General features: G+C 40.9%; 1 protein-coding gene across 6 annotated transcripts; it reads right to left on the bottom strand.

The window, feature by feature from the left end:
* Positions 1–2,686: 2,686 nt before the first annotated feature.
* Positions 2,687–16,141, bottom strand: RBM45 (RNA binding motif protein 45). Of its 6 annotated transcripts, none has more exons than XR_005105722.1 (11): positions 15,343–16,138; positions 13,729–13,851; positions 13,475–13,601; positions 13,388–13,399; positions 11,863–11,973; positions 11,344–11,523; positions 10,375–10,504; positions 9,047–9,143; positions 8,486–8,652; positions 3,763–7,084; positions 2,687–3,033 (listed from the first exon to the last, which is right to left on the bottom strand). XR_005105722.1 is itself a non-coding variant. In XM_037397251.1 (11 exons), the coding sequence occupies exons 1-10, from the start codon at positions 15,718–15,720 to the stop codon at positions 6,892–6,894; spliced, it is 1,518 nt and encodes a 505-aa protein (XP_037253148.1). In that variant the 5' UTR covers positions 15,721–16,141; the 3' UTR covers positions 2,687–3,923; positions 6,888–6,891. The 6 variants fall into 6 exon arrangements, 5 of the variants coding, with proteins under 5 accessions (XP_037253148.1, XP_037253147.1, XP_037253149.1 ...); XM_037397251.1 differs by having other exon boundaries at positions 2,687–3,923; positions 6,888–7,084; positions 15,343–16,141; XM_037397250.1 differs by having other exon boundaries at positions 6,888–7,084; positions 15,343–16,139.
* Between the last annotated feature and the right edge of the window lie 7,810 nt (positions 16,142–23,951).

Here is a 23,951-nt window from a genome sequence, read left to right as displayed (position 1 = left end):
AAAAATACTGGGCTCACTGCACACATAACACTGTACAGGTAAAGCTACAAAAGGTGCAGCTTCACGGTTCTGTCTACAGCAACCTGGTCAGAATTATTTCCCCTGAACAAATACAGGAAAGCCCCAAATTCTACTCAAAATTTATCATGAGGACAAGGAGGAAAAAAAAAAAAATCACCTTCCCCCCCAAAAAAAACCCAACCAAACAAAAACCACCAACAAACCCCAAAAAACAGGGCTTTCCCAGAGAAAACCCAGCAAAATGGCATCTTTGGTCACAGTCTTTGGGCTGGAGTCAGAGACAGGATCCAACTCTCCAGGCTCAACCATAAACCTGTTTTGGTCACTATGTAATTTCTAATACCTACAACAAATGAAGCAAGAATTTTGCAGCCTGCTTTAACCATGCCTGATCCAATTTCACTCTTTGTGCTGAATGAAACAATCGCTCTTGCGGAGAAAAGCTACTGGTGAGTCATCAAGGACTGCATCATAACACATACTAGAGTAAGGGAGAGAAGGAGGTTTCTTAGGCAACCTTTATTCTGCAGCTGCCTCACACTTGAACATTTGAATTCTAATATTCTTTTAACATAAGAAATAATACTGTTTTTTTAAATACACAGTTTCTGTCACCTTAAACTTCTGAATCAGTTGGAGTGACAGTGCTTATTCTCGTATACCCTCTTTAATGCAAAAATATTTTTACTCATACTTCTTATAAAGAGCAGGAACAGAAAAACTAGTTGAATGTGCCTGTATCTCGTATTAGAGACCAACTTACTAAATGCTTTAAAATATTTGCTGCGTAAGAAACATTATGTACACTGCATGTAAATATTATTCCAATCGCATTAATTTCATAGTAGGTGAAGTCACATGACATCACTAGATGGCTAATCTAGGTTTGTACCCTGACAGTATTTTGAGACAGCTAACTGTAAAGCACTGAACAGTAAAGTTCTAAGTTTTGAGTAAGCATATCTTCCAGCTAAAAAGATTATATCAAATTCTCTGCTCCCTCCTCTTCCCATCCCTGCCCCCCAAGCCCCAGCCAGGAGCTTGCTTTAATGGGTATGTGTCTTTTGCCACTGGAAAACAATGGTGAAAATTAAGATCCCCCTGCAGCTTTCAGGTACTTACAACCAGAGGCATTTCCCCAGTACCTTCTTGTTTCCTCCTTCTGTTTGAAAAACAAACAAAACAAGAAAAGGAGGTCATCTGTTGTAGACAAAAACATAGATTAAATTAATAGAGACACAAGACAATGTCACTAATTATAAGGTGCTGTGCTCTGCACATTCGCTATTGAGATCAGGTAAGTCAGGGGCTTGGAGCACTGGAAAGGAGGCTGCAAGGAAGGTTTCCTGGTAAGAAGTAGCATTCTTGGAAAGAATAAGGGGCTGGAGAAGCAGGTGAGAATCATGGAAGTGGCAGGGAACGATCCTGGAGCTCAGTGAGCTGCACAGAAACGAAGTCCAAAGGCTGCCCAGGGACACCGGCCAGCAGGACCCGAGACTGGTGACCGAGCTGCTATGCAACTTTCTGCTCAACCCCCCTGACAGCAGCCATCTTCCTGCTGGGAAGGGAATCTGAGACTAAGGCACCCCAACACCGCTGGTGGGGAGGGGAGAAAAGCAGGTAAGTGTGTGAAATTATGAAGTAGGACAAAAGCTCAAATCTTGCTGGTTCTTAAATAACCCCCACCATCCAGACCTACCACGGGCTATCACTCACTCTCTCCCCCCTATGACGCAATTCCCCCTTATCAATGCAAATAACTCCCCCATCACATCAAAACTCTATACACAGGCTGTGTCTACTCTGAAACCCAGTTCGCTATCCGATACCTGATAACTAAAAGGACTAAAGACCTGCATTGTCACCCCTACCTTCCTGTGCGCTAGGGAATTCCTGGAAGGAAATCCTTCCTCTAGCTCTGAGCAGCTTGGGAAGCTACAGCATGCTCCACTGTCTTCACCCACACCAATGATCAAGGGACTGGGACAGGAGAAGCTGGGAAGCAGGATGCACCCAAGAGCATGCTTGTCCTCTACTGTGCATAAACCCAGAAGTTATCAATGTTATCTGCATAAATTATTTTAATAACTAGGATATTTTCAATTCAACTAGTAGTATTCAGGATAACACAGAAAAGCATTTGGCATTTGAAAATTATCTGTGCAAATACTGATTTGAACGATCTTCATTTACTCATCATCAGTGCTGAAATCTTCATCCTGCTGAAATGCTGAATTGCCTAACTGTTACTTAAACAACATATGCATTGAACAACCCTCAAAAAATGGGACAAACACCAATAAAACACCCACCCCTCAAAACTCCATACTTGCCCCACAGTTGTAACTGAAAGACCTCGGGGTAAGAAAGGATACATGTAAGCAGCTCTGGTAGTCTGACCCACAGTCAAATGTCCTTTTCTCTAAACAGCACACATAATCAATACTTCTGGCCCAAATCAACAAAATGTTTAAGAAAGTGCCTGATTAATTTTCTTTATTACAGCTATTTTCTTAAATCTAGCTTAATACCGTCATGTTTGCCAGCAGTTTTTGAAAGTTTTTTTCATTTTCTTTGAATTTACTGATGTACTTCAGTTTTCAATGCAATCTGGATCATGGGAAATATCTTCCATTTTAACAGTTACAACCTGAATCACTATCAATTAACCAGTCAAGCCACAAAATGCTGACTCCTTTATTTCCCCGTCATTGTAATTTCCATCTTAGAGGAGGAATCCAGTTAAACACGAGAGATATTTCTGAAATACAAAATTATAGACTACAAGAACAACCACCAATTTACAATTTTTAATGCCTAGATAATTTTCAAAACTGCATGTCTGCATTTTCAAAACCAGGGAGTACCAGAGAGAGAGAGAGGGAGAGATATCAAGTAACAATTAAAAAAAAAAAAAAAAAAAAACAAGCTGTCACTGTCCACAGGAACCATGTCTAGTCACGTTTTCAGTCAGTCAGTCAGCTAGCTGAGGGTCATGTCATTATTTAGTTTCTGTAGAAAAAACACAAGTACAAAAATAGTATCAAAAAGCAAGGTACCTATTTTTATTTTAAAATATACATATTATAAAACATAACTGATCCAACAGCATATAAATGAGGGGTTTAATATCTTTAGAATAATATTGAAAGTTTATCTATGCTTCTCTAGCTTTTAAAGAAGTACCTCTTTTTCTGAAGCAGTGTGTGAAAGCCAGCAATTTTTCTGCAGTGTACTGTTGATATAAAATATAGTTAACTTATTTTTTATTCTGGAGTATAGTTTCAATTATGATACAATTACTTTTTCTAAAATTTTTTTGCACAGAAATAATTATAAATATACAGATTAAATTTCAGGATTTTAATAAAGTTTTAACTAAAAAAAGAATGCAAATCAAATCGGTGACGCAAGACTTTTCCACGACAAGTATAATAAAAGACAGTAGTAAGTATTTCATGATGGAATAACTTAGTAACTAATTAAATAATTATTTTAAAACACGACCAAACATTTTCAGAAGGGGAAAAAAATGCAATGAAACCACTTGCTGTAGGTTAAAGCCAAACAGCCATGATTATTTAAAGACACAGAATCCAGCTCTAGATATCTGTGTTTTGCATTTCTAACACAGCTCTAGTTCGAAGCTCTGATTTCTAAGGACTACTTGAAAGCTTCAGGAAAAATGTCTGGGGTGGGTTTTTTTAGGGGTTGGGGGGAGTGGTATCTAAATAGAGCTACCAGGTCGCAATGAAGAGCTTAATCAGAATTCCACAATCCATTCTTCTGAACGATACCAAATCCTTTCCTTCCTCTTGTATTTTTGAGTGACATAATTTACACAACAGGCATCAGACATTTGCAGTGAGGTTCTCACGAAATACTCAAAGCAATGCAAAAACCTGAGTAGAAAGCACGAGGCTGGTCAACGCCAAGAACATTGATAGCTTCTGCTTTTAGCAACCGCCTAGAAGTAGACGCTGTAGTTGTCTTCTCAAGCCTACCCTGACTCAAAGCAAGACGGCTTAAAATTATTTCAACCATTAATACTTACTTAGCGTAAGAGGGGAGAACCTCAACCAAAAAAAACTTGCATTAGAACTTAAAAGTAGTTAAGAGAACCTTACTGGTCTGTATTTCCATCAATTCTCTGCTACTTTTAACTATTCATATAAACAACTGAATTTTCATTGACTTGTAGGAGAGCCAGAGCCTGCAAAATTCATTAGATGGATTAGTTTAGAATATTAATACACATGTATTTAAATTCTCCTGATGAACAAAGGTTGTTTCAAGATAACAGACTGTTCTTATGATCAGAAGTTTACATTGTAAGAGCATTATCTGTAGCATACCATTAACATAAAAAATTTTAAGACACAGTTTTGTAAATTATATTTTTAAAAAAGATTATTTCTGTTAAGAAAAATATTATTGGCAAAAAAAACTTCAAAAAAGTCAGATAAAAACTGCTGAAATAAATGTATCTCAATTGAATTAATTTATTTTCATATATTCTATTGAATTCACAGATCTTATCAGATTTTAATCAAAGAACCTTGTACAGAAAGTACTATTGCAGAAATCCAGTCACCTTGTTAAAGAGACAAAAAGCAAGCAATACAACAGGACCTTAGAAAGGATTTTATTTTTTTTTTAAAAGGCAATGACTTCCTTAAGTGAAAACTCACAGAAGTTTTAGCTAAGAAGATTATTTCCTCCAGCTAAAATTATAAAAGAACAAAAGTTAGTATGATAAAATCTTTTTTAAAAAGGTACTGGTTCAGAGGAAGAGAAAATTCCATCCCCTTTCACATGCACAATATAAAGCTTTAATGGAAAGCAAAATATAAGCCTCAACTACTGCAAAATGTTGTCAGTCAGTCCAATACAGAGACACAGTGGTAAGCTTGATTTAAATGGGCAAACCATTTTAAAAGCAGCACAGACGAATCTTACTTTTTATGTACCATTTTGTTTGAATTTGAGAAACTCACTAAGGACAAAAAGAGAGCAAGTAATTTTGTCTGTCTGTCCTAAGCAGCAATAGATGCTAAGACAACCAGCTAAGAGTCTCACAATCAGGAACTTGATGTACAGGATGTAGTAAGCTGTAATACAGTAAACTCAGAAAGCTCTACCACCTGCGTTATTGCACAGGCCCAGCAGATGGGAGTAACTAGAGGGGAAGTATTCAGCAGTCATTTGCACCAGAATTAACCAGTATCTGTCCAAGATAGATTTAGGGTGTCTGTCTTTGAACAAACTAAAACTAGTATTCTCTATTATTCGAAAATTTACAGAAATGATGAAACCTAGGAAAGGAAAAAGAGCTCTGCTGTAATTTTGCATGTGTAAAAATATTATTCTCAAAAATCACACTGAAAAAATGTGTGCTCATCTATGTGCATGTATGAATTAAAAAAACCAACAACAACAACAAATCAGGTTTAGACTGACAATCAGAAAAGAACCTCCCAGTCTTCTCACTCTGATCTTTCTTAAAAATAAATAATAATAAACAAACTTTCTAATTTTGGATGCATACTGGATCTATGCTTTTCTCCTAGAAAGTAGTAAAGGCAGACCTGGTACTACATTACACTTTACATGATAGTTTTTCCTGCAGTGACCAAGAGGCTAGCCTTTTATTACTGGAAGCAAAAGTCACATCAAAAACAAACAAAGCCTTTGTACAAAGGTAAGAGCGTGGGTACAAGTTATTTAACTTGGCATTCACCAGAGCTGCTGATTCAAAAAAAAAAAAAAAAAAAAAAAGGAGCTTTGAATAAGTTTTACCCACAATTCAACGAAGAAAAAGAATGCTAGAGATCAGGGTTTTTTTAAATAGCAAGTTGTGGATAAAGAGTAAGACTACTTTTAGTAACCACTGCTTATCAAAAGAACAGCATGAAAGTCCTTAAGAAAAAAAGGAGGAAAAGAACATGACGGACAAAATCTTTTTTTGGTCTTTGCAACCCCTGGGTCACAAAGAGTATCTACACACAGAAAGGTAAAAGGAGTGAAGCTTAGAAGTAAAACATTGATGTGAAGAGAGAGTCAGGATTTCATGTGATATTCTCTGAATTAAAGCAAAACTGCACGTTCCCTATAAAGATAATATGGCTACTGAAATTATTTTGAAGCTACAGTAGTGTTTGGGAGTTATTTTGTAGAAAACAGGGCTTAGCCTTTCCTCCCCCAACTACATTTTTCTTTTGGTAATAATCCTAATGTTAAAAAACCCCCAATTCAATCCCTCCACAACACGCACTGCAATATTTTCTTCACTATCACACATTCCAGCTACACTTGATTTCTGAGAATCCAGATGATCCAAATATCCCAAGCCTTCAGTTTCACCTGGCAACCTTCCCTGTCCTTCCCATGCCCTTTTTTTATTTACCCCTTCTCTCCTCTGCCCTTCAGGGGCTGAAATCGACATCTTTATCCAACATCACAGTGAGGGCATGTGTTTTTAATGAAAGAAAGACACACACAAGCTGATCTCAGTTCCATTGTTTATTTTTGCATACTCTTTTCAATGTTAACTGATACTCTTCTGTACATAAAGTGAATATTTCTATTAACACCCAGACTGACGTTAATCGACTAGTTCGTATTTGTTCAAAAATTATAAAAATAGATTTTTACCAAAATAAAGCGTATGCGTGCATATATAAGCATACACCCCCCCATATATACATAGACACACATACATCACAAAAGTAAATTTCCAGTGGTTAGTTAAAAAGAGATTTTAAGTTTATCACTGCAAGTTCATATCTAACCTCAAAATACTTTGCCTATCGCTATTTCAAGTAGTTGAGCTTCAGTTTAAGTAATGGCTCAGATGGGGTACTCACCTGATCAGTAAGTTCTCTGACGCTTATTAGATTCTTCTGTAGGCGAGTCTGCCAACCTTACTTTAAGCCTGACTCCGTTCACAATCTTCCCATGTAACGCAGTTATGGCATCACTGGCACTTGCTCTGTCTGCAAATTTTGCATAGCCCACATTTTTTCCAGCCACAAGGTAAACTTTTATCAAGTGTCCAAAACGACTGGAAAAAAGGAGGGGGGGGGGGGAAGAGGTAATTAGGTAATTTACAGGTTTTGCTGCAGAGATACCTATTACCCAATATGAAGCAGATATGATTTTGTAGCTGCAAAAACTATATTCTCACATGCATGCTAGATTTTCTTGTGCTCCTCTCCTTCAAAATGCCCAGTTTTTACTTTCCTTTCTCTAGAATTCCAAGCAGGAATAGAAATAAAACCAAAAGTCCAAAGACGATGTTTTCTATGGAATATTACAACAGAACCACAAGCACTGGCGATTTCTCTCTTATTTAAAAGAATGTATACGAGTTAATCAATACTATGGTCCCCAAAGACTAAATGGAACTCAAAAATCCCCACAAAACCAAAACAACACCCCTCCATACCACGCATACCCCAAAAGAAAAAAACCAAACAAACCCACACAGGAATACACACAGACTAGCAGATAATTTAAGAGGCTAAACTTGCATCTTACTTAAATGAACTTGCTCAGTTGTGATTATCTTTGAAAAGGTCTCACTGAAATGACTCAGAAAGCAAGCACTAAAGCTTTATGGAATAAGCCAGATTTACAACTCCTCTGGAGATTCCTAGACAGTTCCTTAAAAAACATAAATAAAGTCTGCTTCCTTGATACAGAAGTTATACAAGTGTCAAGACTAGGGTGCATAGCCTTTTTCTTCTCCAGCACATCAAATAGGTACAGTTTTAAGTCCCACACAAGTGCATATTGTTTCTTTTCCTCTCCTGGTGCTTTTGGCTTTCCAAAGAGTTATTGCAAATGCCAGAAACGCCAGAAAAGGGAAATTACTTTTTCTTCAGGAGTTTACTAAAAATAAGTAATACAACACATTGGAGAACAGCTAAACTATAGATTTGTTTTAAAGATGGCAAAAATTGTCTCTCAAGCCTTTGTTCCTCATAGGGAGGCATGTGAAAGGACAGCTGAAATAGTCTAAGTAAGATGCAAACCATCAAAATGTCCCAGGATGTATCAGAAAAAAAAAACCCTCCCTATACTTACTCCCCAAAGTTACTGTGGAATTTTATCAAAATACTTAAATTCCTTAAAGAAATACGTACAAGAAAATGCCAAATAGATCAAGCTATAAGAACTGGAAGTACAACATCTTTTGGTTAAAAAAAAAAGACTAGACATCTTACTTGAGATTATGTTAATCAATAATAAAGCTGCTGTACTGATGACACTATCTATGCCTCAAGGTGAATTCCATTACACACTTGTTTCAAAAAGCAACTGTTACCTATTGATCATTTATTACTTACTGATCACTGTGCACTCTTCATGATGACAATCTTTTTTATTTTCAACATTTATTTTAAATATTTCATGGTTATTTTTTTGGTTAAAGAGCACTTATTTGTAAATGGAGTCTTACCAGAATATATCCTCCAATACATTTACAGGTAAAGGATGGGGATGAAAAAGTATGAAAAGCCTTTCCTTCACAGAAGTGTCAGGTGGAACTTTTTTTTTGTGTGGTGGAAGTATGGCATCTGTTTGTGGCTGAAGTAACTGTGAGCCAGAAGTTCCTCCAAATGCCTGCTGAAACAGAGGGGGAAAAAAGATGCAAGTATAAATTAACCAATGGTCAGGGTGAAAATAATTTTGCCTTATTTAAAATTTTTGTTCCCATCACAGGACAAACTGGCTCTACGAGTTCTCATCTTAATTAATTTGTTTACTTTGGTTATTTCATTAAATTGGACAATAAATCCAAGTAAGGTCAGACACTTTTACAGGGAATAAAGATGTACAAACCAACCAGAGGTACATCTTAAGAACATAGCATCTCAGTTACAGAAGAAAGTAAGCAGTGTTCTTTATTGACACATCTTAAGTTTCCTACAATTCAGAGAGTATTAACAGCATCCATTAATAATTAATGTATTAATGTAATGCAATACAAACACAATTAATGTAATGTTAATAAACTTACAGGCGGTGTCCTATACTGCTGAACAATTGCATTGTTATTCCGCAACACTGATGACACATGTGCTGTTACCAGCTGTGTGGCCATTTTTCTGATGAGACTGCAAGCAGAAGTGATAATAAACTATTTAAAGGATAGCCTTAAGTCACAGTAATCTTAAACTCAGCAAAAGAAAATAAGTTTTAATGCACATCGAAAAGTCTCTGGAAATCTGTAAACTCCTGTAGATAATGAAAATCACAGCAGGCTTCCATGACACTCTAGAAATGCTCTGAAAGTATGCATGCTAGCTGCAACTCACTGAAAACACTCATACATTTCTACATACAAAGATACAAAACCTCTTCTTTACTTTTCTTAATACTTGGGAGGGAATTAAGTCTATAGAGCCCACTACATTTTGTAAAAGGTAACTAAAAGGCAGAAGGGACAGAAAAATTTCACCTGTTTCCATAAAGAGCACAGAAATTCAATTCAGAAGTCAGAACATTATCACACAAAATTTACTTACAGCTCTTGTTTCCAGGAATTTTTAATTTGTTCTGTTGCAGAATAAGAAAAAGCAATTGCATTTTTTGTATACATTCACAGCCCGTGTTGTAGGACCATGAACTAGTAGGAATTATTGAAGAATGAAGGAAATTGCCTGCAAGAAGGACAGTTGCAATGAATATTTTTTTCAGTTTAAATCAGGCATGCACTTCTGAAGTGAATCTCCCCATTGTCCCTCCTTACTGACCTCATTCATATCCCAGAATAGGTTTGACAAACTAGATTCCTTTAGGATGAAACTAAGCCAAAATACTCACTGCAGGAGCACACCTAAGCCATTGCAACCTGTAATGGGCATTCAAATCACAGGAACAGATTAAAGATGGTCAAAGTAAAACCTGACAATCTCCATGCAGTGGGAGTATCAAATCCTCAGCACACAGTTTTACTCTACATATGTCCTTCACAAGGCTACTATTTGCAGCACTGCAAATTCAACCAAGAGATCAACTAGATAAATCTGTTTCTCATACAAAAACCTCATCAAAAACAGACTCCAGCCTTGTTATGTATTAGAGATACTTACAAAGATTCTTGCCAAATCCAAGATTTTCCAATGTGTATATATTCTAATGTTTTTTCAAAGACTAGTAAGTTTCAAAAGGTTTATAAACTATTCAAAAAAATTAAAAAAATCCACCTAAATTTTAAACAATACTATCTGCATGTATGAAACGAGATCACAATGACATTGCTGTTACTTATATTAAAAATGTATTTATTTTAAACTTTGCTCTCCAGAACACAACTCACAAGTTTCTTTGTTTATCGGTACTTACTCTGAGCTATCACTCCCATCTTCTAGGAAAATGACAGTTAATCGATTTCCAGGAGGATACTCAAACCCATGTAATTTATACTTGGCATATATAGCTGACGCAGCAGTACTATACTGAATCACAGCATGCCCTACAAATACAGTGCACACAGCTTCAGTATGATACAGGTAAATCTTAAGAACAAACTACACTCATATAAAGCAATATGATTAAACTTCACATTAGTCATGGATGATAAAAATTCTTAAGTCTTTTTTTACCACACATTACGTTACTTAATCAGTAGCATTTGTGAGGAAAACTTCAGCAGAATTAAGTAGTGACAATCAGCTATATTTATGATAACTTGAAAAGCTGGTAATAAAGTACAAGTGAAAACATGTCTTCTTCCCTAAGCCTGAATTAAAAAACACACACATACACAGTTTCATTTTAAAATGCAATTATCCCATCAGCAGTGAATCTCCGGTACTGTACATTTTAACTCTCTGAATCATTTCCATTTCAAGCCTCTTTGAGAACAACCTCTTTCTCTCAGCAACAGCAAAAGACTGAAATAAAAAAAAAAACCTTCCAATACAAACACAATTTGTTTTTTTATGATTTCATCCTGTTAACTCATGTCAACTGCTACACACAGACACACCCATTTCAAGATGAAAACTCAAAAGATGTGTTTAAAGGACATTTAAACCAGATGCCCGATAATTTCTGAAACTAATTAACTTAGTTTTACCAAACCCGCTTCTCATGGGTTTGATTCTGTCCTTCTTGAGATTGTATTATCTGAAAGCAAGGACATTTAAGGCTATCTGTAAACAGAGGTTCAAACAAACCTGACTTTGGGGCTTATGCATCAGTGATTGCAGCAACCATTGATACATGAAACATTAATTCTTCCCAACGAGTGTACTGTATTTTGCAATACAAATGAAGTCAAGTACAATAATAATTTGTAATTTTACTTACCACTGTTGGTGTGAGGATCTCGCTGAACATCACAATACTCCAGTCCTGGAACTATATCAAAGAGGGCAAACAGCTGCTCTTGTATAAAGGGAAGCCGTGATACCACTGACAGACGTTTGGAGACCGACTCTTGAATTCTGCTCTCATTTTTTTCAAAACTACAAAACTCTGGCTGCCCACCTCAAGAATCAACAAATAATTTGAGTCATCACACTAGCATGCCTTCATTTCCTAAGTATTTTTCATTCAACTTGTAAAAGTAATCCAAGTCAATTATATACTAAAGGTAACACATTTATTTCACCGCTGCAGGTCACAAAATAATCAGCCAACTAGAGCAAAGTAAGACATAAAAATACAGAAATAAAATGCCTGGGTTGTTTCTAACTCCAACATCCAATCTACTATTGCAGTGTTGACCTAAGCCTCTGTTAGCTTCCCTTTGTCCAGACTGCATTCTTACTTTGTCACCATACTCAAGACTACAAATAATTTTTAGTATAAAAAGCTGTGACTTACAAAACGGAAGTGTATTTCCTCTTGGTTCTTGTCTCGTGTTATTACTGTAATAATCATGTTCAAAAGACTCAGATGACTTATTTTTAGGTTCAGCCAAAATGGCCCTGTAGCCTGAAACAACCACACATATAGCAACACCTCAGTACATCTGAATTATCTGATCGCATCCACATTCTTAAGTACTGTATTTAGAAATGTATCATTTAGAAAACCCAGTAAGAAAAATAGGAAGGTAACTAATCTGTAACTCCCTAAGTCTGCATAATAACTGTGTGAAAGTTAACAGCTTCCACATAGAACTACTCCTAGTCACAAGTTAAGCACAACAGAGCCTACTTGCGGTAAGAGTGACTGAGCACCGGCACAGGTTGCCTAGAGTGGCTGTGGAGTCTCCATCCTTGGAGACAGTCAAAAGCTGTCTGGACATGGTCCTGGGAAACCATGGTGCCCAGGTGACACTGCTTGAGCAGAGGGGTTGGAAGGGTCCTCTGAAGGTCATCTTGCCCAACTTCAACCATTTTGTAACACCTGGCAGGACTCAGAGACACTCCAGAGGCAGTCACCTGAACTTCTGTGTTAGAATAGCAGTTTATATATGTTTTGCACTGTTCTACATTTTGTTTTTATGAAAGACACAGGTACTACCTCAGGCTATCCAACTAATCTCATTTTAGCCTCACAGCAAAAAGGAAATAAAATTTAACTGCTAAGTGATCTCAGACTTATTCCTATACAAGAATTGTCACAAATACAATTTTTGTACAACCACTTATGATAGATATGATGTAGAACCACCACGTATATTACTGGAGAGAGAAAAAGAAAACCAAACAACAACACACACAACAACAAAAACAACAACCACACCCATACACCAAGCTGTTTTGTATTTATGATTAAGCAAACATTGAACAGGAGGCTGGACTGGAAGGCTGCTGTTAAGTTTCCCCAAAAGCTTTTCTTCTCCTGGATAAGCAAGCCCAGTTCCCTCAGTCTCTCCCCCTAAGTCATGTGCTTCAGCCCCTGACCACCTTAGTGGCCTTCCACCAGACTCACTCAGATTCATTAATACATATTTGGTGGTACTAGAGCATAAGTGACACGTTTGGTCATAAAGCATATGAAGTCTTTCTTTCTGTAATAGATTAATCATGACATTAAATGAAAACAAACCAAAACATCCCCCAAACTTCAATTAGGATTAATCTACCCTTAAATATATAGACTATCAAATACATTTTATACATAAATTCAATTTTTATTAAATACATTTGATTTAAAATGCATATTCCCAGGGATAAATTAAAATGAGGTTTTCCTGGGTATGAAGCCTACATTACAGGCCAATAATAATGCATGACAGAAAACTCTTCATCCATTTCTAAACTCTTTTCACTGATCTTACTTGCAGTTTGGTCCTTCAAGAATGTAATCAGGTGACTGTTCTCAATGAATGTTAATAATACTGTTTTTTATTTGCAATGGAACCTTGTCTCAAGATGTGTTTACATCATAAATCATTTACCTGCAAACAAAACTAAAAATTAAAGGTACATTAATGATGATACACACTTATTGTGAAAAACTTGAAAGAATTCAGTCAGATTCTTACTTCGATCACACTCTTCAATTGCTCGGGCAGCTTGCGATGGTTTTAAATATCTCACATAGCCCAAACCTTTACTTTCTCCAGTAGTCTTGTTTTTAATAATGCTGCAATATTCAATGTCTCCATACATCTAGAACAATTAAAAAGCACATTAATTTGCAATATTTGAAAATGCATTAGTGCCATGCATTAAGCCCTTCTGATAAATTAAGACAAAGGCAATTTAAAATAAAAATTAACAAATAGCAAATCACTACCTTAAACTTCTCTCGCAGATCCTCCTCTGTATAGGATTTTGGTATCATAACAAAGATTCGCGTAAGCTCCTCATCTTCAACATCTCGGTGGCTTCCAGAAGCTCTTGACTGTGCAATAAATACCTAATGGAATAATTACATAGACATTAATTGCTGGACAAAGGGTCTTAATCACATATCAACGACCAAGAAAAATAGTTTGTTTCAACAAGTTTTTGTATTTATCTTTCACATAAGCTAGCTCTCGTTACATGGAAAAAGATAACATCTCTGATCATAGATGCATCTGTGACAAAAGATACAGCACACCCCAAACAGTCTCCCAAACAGGACAGATGCCAGCAGAAGTTCTCACTGGAAATAATGAGAAATGGTCAGGAATATCAAAGACTGATTCAGCAGCACTGCCAATGTCGCTGGTAGCATGTGAGGTAGCAAAAAATGCATTACTGCAACAGGCCTAATATAGCAGTAGTAACAAAATATAAGCAAGCAAAGAAGCTGAGCAGCTTATTAAAACCTTGCTACTGCAGTTCAGTGCTCAGTTGGGCCAAACTCTGCAGGTCTAGTGCTCTGTCAAGGATTGTAACTTCTCACATCTCTAACTGTTAAAATCCTTTTTAATTACTGAAAGAAATTTCATCTCAGAAGTGCACACCAGAAGACAACCAGGCAAAAAAACCCCAACCAAACTAAAATACCCAAACCAACCAAATAAGAAAAATACAAACCACCTTCAAAGTAAGTCTGTTACACAAAAGCAGCAACTTACTTCAAAGAGCTCTTAAATTACTTTTGTAATAGTCATGCTGGGCAATAAGGAATACAACTCTCTTCACTTCTAATGGAAAGTTCTTCAGAAAAGATTTTACTGATTCAATTGCATTCTCAAATGAAATACATGGAATCTTCTTTCACTGTTCGAAGTCATTCATATTCCTCAAGTAGTAACAAGATATAAGAATAATTCAAGAGGCTAAAAGCTGACAGCCAGTTCCACAGATTCAAAAAAACTCGTAATTGTTTTGAAAAAACTGTACACAAGCTATAAAACTGATATAAAATACACCTGAAAAAACAGTTCTATTTATTCACATGGATCTTAAAATATACTGGTTTAGAATATTTCACAGAGACTCCCTCAAGGATTAAAAAAAACACCAAAAAAAACCCACAAACACACACACACGCCCCCCAAACAAACAAAAAACCCCAGTTTCCAGACACTGCATATTCCCCAGGCCTGTGGCTGCTAATGCCACGCGTGGGAGCTGCGGGCAAGGGTGGGACCCCCAGCAGCTCCCCCCGCAGCCGAACGCGGCCCAGTCCAGAAGCCCCCCAAGGGCGGCAGCCCCCGCGGGGGGAGGGCCTGCTGCCCGGGGGCTCCCCGGGGCTGCCCCAGGCGGGCCGCCGCCCCCCACTGAGCGGCTTTCCCTCGCCCCCACGCAGGCCAACACGACGTCCGAGCGGCAAGTCCGGGGTGCAACGGCCGAGGCCCGCCGCCCCCCGCGGCCGCCATGTTGGGAAGGGAGCGGGGGGCACCCCGCCGGGCCCCGCTCGCTCGCCCCCGGCCCCGCTCCCCGTCTGGAAGGCGGCTGCGCGGCCCGGCGGTACCTTGATGGGCTTGGTGTCGGGGGCCAGGCTGCGTCCGTGCATCTCCTCCATGGCCCGGCAGGCCTGCGAGCTGCGAGCGAACTTGATGAAGGCGATGCCGCGGGACTCGTTGGTGCGCTTGTCCCGCAGGAGCCAGATGTTCTGGATGTCCCCGAAGGGAGCGAAGCGCTCCCGGATCAGCGCCTCCCCAGTGTCCTTGCCCAGCACCACGAAGACGCGGCTGTTGGGCGGCTCGTCTAGGCACTCGGCCGAGAGACGGAAGCTGCTGCCCTCCTCCATAGCGGAGCCACCGGGCTCCCGGGCCGCCGGGGACCGCTGGCTTTTCTCGGGGATCGGCGGGGACCGGCCGCAGCGCCCTTTCCGCCGGGGAGACAACATGTCCGCCGCCGCTTCCTCCTGCGCGCCGGCCGCGCCCCTCCCGCCTCCCCGCGCCTCGTCAGGGCCGCGGCCTCGCCTGCAGCGGGCGGGGTTGCTCGGCCGCTCCACGCCGGGCCTCAGCCCCGGGCTGCCGGCGGGGGCCAGGACACCTTTGGGCGGGCTGCGCGGCGCACCCCGCTGCCGGGGAGAGGGGCCGTGCGGCAGGAGGGCCTCCGGGCCTGCCCGGGGCACCGGTGCCTCTACCCCGGAGGAGGCAGGCACTTGCTCCCCGGGAGCGGCGGCGGGCGGGCGGGTGGGAAGGACTAAGCAGAAACGAATCGAGGGTTGGCGCCGAGGCAACTCCCGGGCTCCCCCCTCGCCCCTGGCGGCGCCCGCCCGGGGTCGGCGCCACGGAGCCACCGACCGGGAGGAACCGTCAGCAGGCAGCGGGGCCACCCCCCTGCTCGGGCAGGGCCCCCTACAGCCGCCTGCCCCGGTCCGCCCCCGGCGGCTCTGGGATGGCTCCGAGGAGGGGGACTCCGCAGCATCGGTGGGCAACCTGTGCCAGCACTCAGTCACCGCCCCTGTAAAAACGTGTTTCCTGATGTTCAGATGGAACCTCCCGTGCGTCAGTGTGTGCTCACTGCCTCTGGTCCTGTCACTGGGCTCCACTGGGAAAGCTCATCTTCAATGTCTCCCTTCAGCTATTTATACATATTGAAAACATCCACCCTGAGCCTTCTCTTCCCTGAACAGTCCCAGATCTCTCAGCCTTTCCCTGTGAGACATGCTCCAGTCCCTTAGTCATGTTTGTGTCCTTTCACTGGACTCTTTCCAGTATGTCCATGTCTCTGTGCTACTGGGGAGGCTGGAGCAGGACACAGTACTCCAGGTGTGGCCTCAGTCACAGTCCTGAGCAGAGTGGAAGGGTCATCTCCCTTGTCCTGCTGGAGACACTCCTCCTGATGTAGCCCAGGATACCTGTGGCCTTCTTCGCCACAAGGACACATTGCTGGCTCATGTTCACCTTAGTGTCCACCACAACACACAAGTCCTTTTCTGGAAAGCTGCTTTCAGCCAGTCACCCCTGAGCATACACTGCTGCATGGGATTGTTCCTCCCCAAGAGGACTCTTGCACTTCCCCTTCTTGAGCTTCTTGATGTTCCTGCCAGGCCATGCTGCAGCCTGTCAGGACCATCTGGATGACAGCATGACTCTGGTGTTATCGACCGCTCCTCCCAGTTTGTACCCTGGGTCAATATTTTCCTAATATACTCACTTCTGCTGCAATCATTTATTTATTTTTAAAGGGCCTCTTTCAACCAGACCCACTACACTACATGGTGACCCTCCTCCTTTGAAACAGCACTAGTGTCATACAGAAAGCTTGTCTGTGAAGAAGGTGTTTTCAAGGCCTTTGCTGCTGTAGGCAGCCATGGGGCTTAATGTGCATCTCGTGAACTCTCAGGACACAGAGGCCCAGGGAACGCAAAGTATTCATGGGAAACAAACACAAAAATGTCCAGGAAAAATAACTATCTGTAGGAAAAGCAGCACAGGCTAATAAAATGTGAACAATGCAATCTTACTATAAAGTTAATCACATCTTCAACAGTTAGATTTAAAAAAAAAAAAACGAACAGAATTCTTTAGCTGAATATAGGAGCCGCCAGTGCCCTAGGGTTGTAGTGGCCCTGACCACTGCACGTTGAGGGGTCAGTGGTCCCCAGTATGGTTACCCCAGGCAGGTGCAGGCTGGAGCTATGCTGGGCTGTGCTGCAGGTACAGCCTGCCATTCAGGCTATGCCGTGCTTTGCTCTTCCCTCGGGTGCAGGATAAACTTGGCCAGCTCGTCGATTACAGGCAGCCACCGCTTGGTACCAGCAATTACACCACCCGCCTGGCCTTGCCTTTATCTAACAGTGGAGCACAAAGTCCTCCTGAGAACATAATTTCTCATTTGGCTAGAAACAGAAACTAGAAATGATAAGCATTGTTTCCATGTAAGAAAATCCTATAAAGTTTGAAAGATCAAAAGGGAAGAATCTCTGCTATGGATGTGGTCTGCACAGCGTGCTGTGTGTAGGAGGCTCGCTCGATGCCACACCACCCAGGCCTCTCACCATCTAAAGGGATGTGAGATTATACTATTATCTTCTTATAGCGTTAGCATTGTAAATTAATAACATTGTAGATCAGGGATCCTCAAACTTTTTAACCACGGGGCCGGCTCGTGGATGCAGTGGCAGGCAGCCATCTGCGGCTGCTTGGTTTCCCCCCCCCAACCCCCCGCGGGGGGGGGGGGGCGGGGCGGGGGGGTTCTGTAAATACCGGGGGGGTGGATTGAGGACCCTGGGGGGGGCGTATCCAGCCTGTGGGCCATAGTTTGAGGACCCCTGTTGTAGGTGATACTTTACAGAGTCTAAGTGCCGCTCTTACTGGGATCACAATGGACCAACACCTCCTAGTGCAAAATGGGGTTAAATGAAGAAATCAGGGGATCGGATGCATGCTTTCTTTCTATTATTTTCCACAAGCAAATCAGATGTGCAGAAATCCTCCCTCTCACATGCGCAGATGTAGTTGTCAAGTTCATATCAGCAATGTTTCATGGAGGCAAGGTCTGGTGATCTGAAGATCTGGAGGAGGCAGTGTTTTGAGCACTACACAGTCCTGGCGGTGTCCTCAGAAGCGGCATTTTTGTGAGGGGTAAATTGTGTCCTGTCTTGGGAGTGTAATGTAGGTTGATGATTTATTTTTAGAGGAACATACTTGGATATAGTGGTTGGGTTTGGTTCCATGTAGACTATTTCAGAAAATCTAGTAAGCTCTTTGTGCACCACTGTGAAGCCTCTAGAGAAAAGCTAGGTTACGACAATGCATCAGGAGCAGTGTTTTAGGGCTGGAAGTTGATGTCCCTTCCAGCACCAAACTCCGTGCTCATTTTTTTCCCAACTCCTGACAACACTTTTTCTTGGCACTGCAGAGTGGAGCCATAACAGGGGTGCCACACCGCCCAGATTGAAAAGCAAGCACTTTGGCATGGGGAAGGTCCCTGCAGAAGGCAGGTGACACTGCCTGGGGCAGAGAACATGCCGAGTTCTCCTCTCCACAATTGGACACCGCTGCGGTGGCACCTGCTGTTTGACAGCCAAGCATGGAGTGGTGGCAGGAAGCTCATCAGGCTTGAGGGGGTGCCCGGGAGATGCTGGAGAGCAGGGGCAGGCCTTGATTTTTGTGCCCGCCAGAGCCAAAAGGTGCTCAGCTCTCCTTCCTTCCCTAGCAGACATGGGCCCGAGGGCACCCTCACAGGCACCTTCCCCCTCTGCCGGGGCCACTGCCACTGGAAATCCCCCTCATCATGAAGGTGTCCTGACAGGCACTGGAGGGGGGGTTGAATTCTGTGGTTCTGGAGACGTTCTAGATGGCACTGCCACCCACAAGGAAATCCTGAAGTGCTGCTGTGTTTTAGATCTGCCTTCTAGACAAAAGTGCATTGACCTTTTCCCTTAACATTGAAGTACCTCTAGGAAAGCAATCAAGGAACTTAAAGCTACCTTAACCTCCAAAGAGAATAACAAATTTTGTAATTCTACACCTCTCAGAGATGCAGCAAAACCCCATGGTGCTTTTTCCTAATGGTAAATTGGACAACTTAAAAAAATATAATTCATGACTATCAGAATCAGATCATGTTAAGAAATTGTGCAGCTTAACTGAGTCTTACCCAAACTTACCTTTATTGTTAAGTCTGGGTCAGACTGTCATTACTTTGAGGCACATTTTTTATTACTGTGCTAGACAGAAATATTTTATAAAACTGTAGAAGGAGATGATAAATGTGACCAACAACAGTGAACTTTTCTGTAATATGGTTCAAATTTCCTTTTTTTTTTAATTTTTCACATAGATCAAAATGGGCAATATTGAAAAAGACAAGAAGGAAGATCTTTATTCAGAAAAGTTTTCAGTGCCACACAGTTGAAAAAGATAGAAAGCACAAGACAGGACCAAATCTTAGGGGTTTATTTAGCCACATAACAGGACAAGCTGCAGGATTTTCTTGCTCAGATGCAAACAAGAACAAAGGTAAAACTAACAGGTGACATGGATGAGTTGCAGTGTTGGAGGGGACATCTATGAAAAAACCCTTTTCTTTAGAGGTACAATAGAAAGCCTTACTCACGAGTTACTCTCACAACTGTCTGCTTTGCATTACTGCAGATGAATCTGAACTATGGTTTCAGAAACAAAAATCCTTGGTCCCTGTATTAAAAGAAAATTTTACCAATATTCAGCACACCAGGTCTGAAGGTATATAGCTTTCCCAGAACTCTGTAGTATAAATGGGCAGATTGAAATTTCTGTTTGAGCGCTTTTAGATTTTGTTTGCTGGTCACTACCCTCTACTGGCATAGTGGTGTGCTGCAGTTGTTGTTGCTCAGAACACCTGACTAAGTACCGTCACCTACTAGCAAGCTATGACTTGTTCTTTTCATACAGTCCTGAAAAGGAGTGGAGCAGCTAAAAATGGAAAGTAAATCTGTGTGGGTTTCATTGTTTTTATTTATATTCTTTGAATATAAATTATATAATTTGAATGAAGCTATTCATTACAGACACAGTCCTGTTTGGTTGGGTTTTTTCCTTGTTACTAAGGTACTTTAGAATTGGCTGACTTCTTTATTTTTCCATGATTTCTAGGAAACGTTTTGTGATATTCACTTTATACTGGTATTTCTTTCATCCAAAACATCATCAGCATATATTAACTACTTTTTCTCATTAAAAGTTCAGTGAACAAATCATACAGATGTTAGTACAAGTTTTTAAAAGAAAGCCAACAAAGTGTGTGTCTCCAATGTGAGTCCTTCCCATGGACTGCAGTTCTTCACCCACTGCTCCAGCATGAAGTGGGTTCCTTCTGCAGGGTGCAGTCCTTCAGGAACCGACTGCTCCAGCCTAGGTCCCCCACAGATCCACAAGTCGTACCAGCAAACCTGCTCCAGCATGGACTTCCCATGGGTCACAGCCTCCTTCAGGCATCCACCTGCTGTAGCGTGGGGTCCCCCATGGGCTGCAGGTGGATATTTGCTCCACCGTGGACCTCCCTGGGCTGCAGGGGGACAGCCTGCCTCACCATGGTCTTCACCACAGGTCGCAGGGGAATCTCTGCTCCAGTGCCTGCAGCACATCCTCCCCCTCCTTCACTGACCTTGATGTCTGCAGAGTTCTTGCTCTCACATAGTCTCACTTCTCTCTTCCACTGGTGCAGATTCTTTTTTCCCCCTTCTTAATATGCTATCACAGTGGCACTACCATCATCACTGATCAGCTCAGCCTTGGCCATCCTTGGAGCCAGCTGGCATTTGCTCCATTTGACACGGGGACAGCTTCTGGCATCTTCTCACAGAAGCCACCCCTGTAGCCCCCTGGCTACCAAATCCTTGCCATGCAAATCCACTACAAATTGGTATGTAAATCCACTTTAGACAACAGGAAAAGTCAGCTCTGGAGGACAGGAGAGAAACTTGAACATGTTGTCATAGATATTTTAGTCATCTTCAATTCAACAGCAGGCTTCTGTTGACAGAGACAGGTTTTACCACAGTTGGAAGGAAACACTAATGGTTTCTCAGCTTCTGTCAAGAGATGCCAGGAACTGACCGCTGACAACCCTTTTTCTAATGCCCTTCAAGGAAGCACAGCCTTGATGAATTTCATGTAAATCTGCAGATGCACATTTTCAACAACTGTATGAAAGTAAAGTTGGATCTTTTGGGTACTGGAATCACAAAGATACTTACATAGTTTAAAAGTAGTAAGTAGTTGTATGTGAAATGGTGCAAAGAACTGCAACTCTCCATGATGCAAAGGATTTGAATTTGACTTACTAAAGTGACACAAAGACAATGTATACCTTGTGCATTTTATATTATGTATATTTATGCTCACATTCATCTTGGATTCTAGGCACATTATGTTCAGGAGCATCACACCTTTGATTTGAGACCATTGATATTTTCATAAATATATGATGTTGGACCAGCCTTGTATTTTACTATCTTTTTTGTTTTTCAGGATTTGTCTGAAGTGAGAATACATTGATGGACTATTTGGAAAACCTTAAGAAATACATTCCTGGTACAAAAAATATTTTTGCTGGAATTTCAGAATTTTTGCTGAAAGAGCCGGTCTTATTGCATACTTGAAAAAAGCAACTTCTGCAGCAGCTCTAATGTCAGTGAAAAAATGCTTTGAATTTTGACTAGCTCCTATGTCAAGTTTTAGTATTTTGATATTAATTATTCATTGGGGATTGGCCTTAGCAAAATCAAGTAAGGATATATTTTAGGATGCTATTTTCTAATAAACAACAATGGAGGTGAGCATTATTTATATTATGTATTTCATAGACCTTTGTGGAGTGTACTATAGAAGTACCGTTCCTTTCTACAAGGAGATCCAAGACCCCAGTTCCGTAACTAGTTGTTCACACACCCACTGAAGCTATTATTTCAACTGTGGCTATGTAAATAAGAAAGTGCCTGTAAGTATCAGGACTGACAACTAAATGAAGTTTTAATTTTGGGAAAAAAAATCTTCAGCGTTATCATCTGTGAAGGAAAGTACCAGATGCAGTAGATAACAAAATACAACCTTACATTAAAAGAACACTAAATAAGGATGACAGAAGCACAGTATCAAGAATATCAGGTATTTTCAGGGGACAAGTAACCTTTCAGTAGTGATGTTGACTAACAGAATCTTAAGGAGATACCTGAATACCCGTGATCTTTGTGGTTTGAAAATACAGTCTCTCTCATTGTATTGTTGTGTTCCTTTGTGTATTAAACAACCATAATCACCTACCAGTCATTTTTCAGAGCTGTAGATTTTTTTTTCTCTATTTGTGGCTAACATGTTATGGCACCTTTATACTCTAACAAGTAGAATGAATGAGGGCTAAATAGCTCAAAGAAATCATAGTAGATATTTTCACCAACAGTAGAGGATTGATGAAGGTGATTAACATCCTCCTGAAACCTTCACATGAATCTCTACCACTTCAATTATGACCTTCAGTTTAACTCTCTGTTTACACAAATGTAATAGTTTAAAACATGCTTCACTAAAGCAAGGTTCCCTTATGTCATCGCAGGAGGGAGCATTAGTACAAAACTGATTTGCTATAGCGTCTATTTCCAGGTACTCATTTTAGCTGTATTGCTCCAGTGTTTACATACCAGGGGCTTTAATTGATCATCTCACAGTGCTCCATAAAGCTGAACTGCTGTTTTTAAGCAAGGGAATAAGTGAGAGTCAAGTAAAAAGTTCTGTGACAGAACTAGATGAGTACCCACTTTTTTTCCTTTTGTGCTGTAGCTATATTCTCCCCGCCCCCCCCCCCCCTTCCAGTTTAATAACTGGGACCTGTTCTGCTGATTGTTCAGACAATGAAAGCATCTGCCTGGATGAAAAAAAAAAAAATCTTGAGTGCTTTTTCTCAATTGCATTTTGAAAAGTGCTATGCCACTGCCTTTCTGAATAGAGAAATACGCTCAGCCCGAGAAACACATTGACAGTTCTTGTGATTCTTTTAGGGCATCTCTGTATGTTTGTACTCAAGGAGACAAGGTGAGACTGGCTAAAGCCTGCCCTGCTGTCTGACTTGGCACTGTGCATCCACACTGATAAAAGCTGCATCATACATAAGATGCATCAGATACAAGCTGCCTGTACCTCACTGCAGCATACCTGTAGAATTACGAAGGCAGCACAATCCCATGATGCTGACAAAATACATTTGTCTTTTTGGCCCTCCCACAAAAGGCTGCAACTAATCTCTCTCAGACCCACATAGGAAGCTGCAGTCCAGCATACAGTGCACTTGGTTTACTCACCCTGCAAACAGAGGCATAGTTTGATGTGTGCCAGAGCACAGACGCAAGTTTTCTCCTAACATCCACCGATGCACACCAGGCCAGGCTTCTGAAGCAGGTTTTACCGTGACAGCATGTCAAAAGCCTTGTGCAAGTTACAGAATAGAAAAACCACTGTGCTAATCTGTGTCACATTTCACCTTTAAAAGTGAGGATTACAGTTTATAACAGATTTGGAGCTGCAGAGTTCTTTACAATTAAGGTGTTACGTAAATTGTTTGCTATGTATTTTACACAATGGAGACAACAGCATTTCTACTTCCTTCAGTCTTGACTCTGCTATTTGAGAGATTGTCAATATGCAGCTT

This window comes from Falco rusticolus, chromosome 8 (assembly GCF_015220075.1).
Source record: "Falco rusticolus isolate bFalRus1 chromosome 8, bFalRus1.pri, whole genome shotgun sequence".
Lineage (NCBI taxonomy): Eukaryota > Metazoa > Chordata > Aves > Falconiformes > Falconidae > Falco > Falco rusticolus.
This window is presented reverse-complemented; position numbering and strand designations above follow the sequence as displayed.

Bases quoted from the DNA above. Each gene is read 5' to 3' on its own strand.
- RBM45 (XM_037397251.1), bottom strand. From the start codon at position 15,720: ATGTTGTCTCCCCGGCGGAAAGGGCGCTGCGGCCGGTCCCCGCCGATC. The intron at 13,852-15,342 runs GTACCGCCGGGC...TTATTCCATTAG, and splicing joins CCGACACCAAGCCCATCAAG to GTATTTATTGCACAGTCAAG. The intron at 9,144-10,374 runs GTAAGTACCGAT...TTCTGCTTGCAG, and splicing joins GATGGGAGTGATAGCTCAGA to TCTCATCAGAAAAATGGCCA.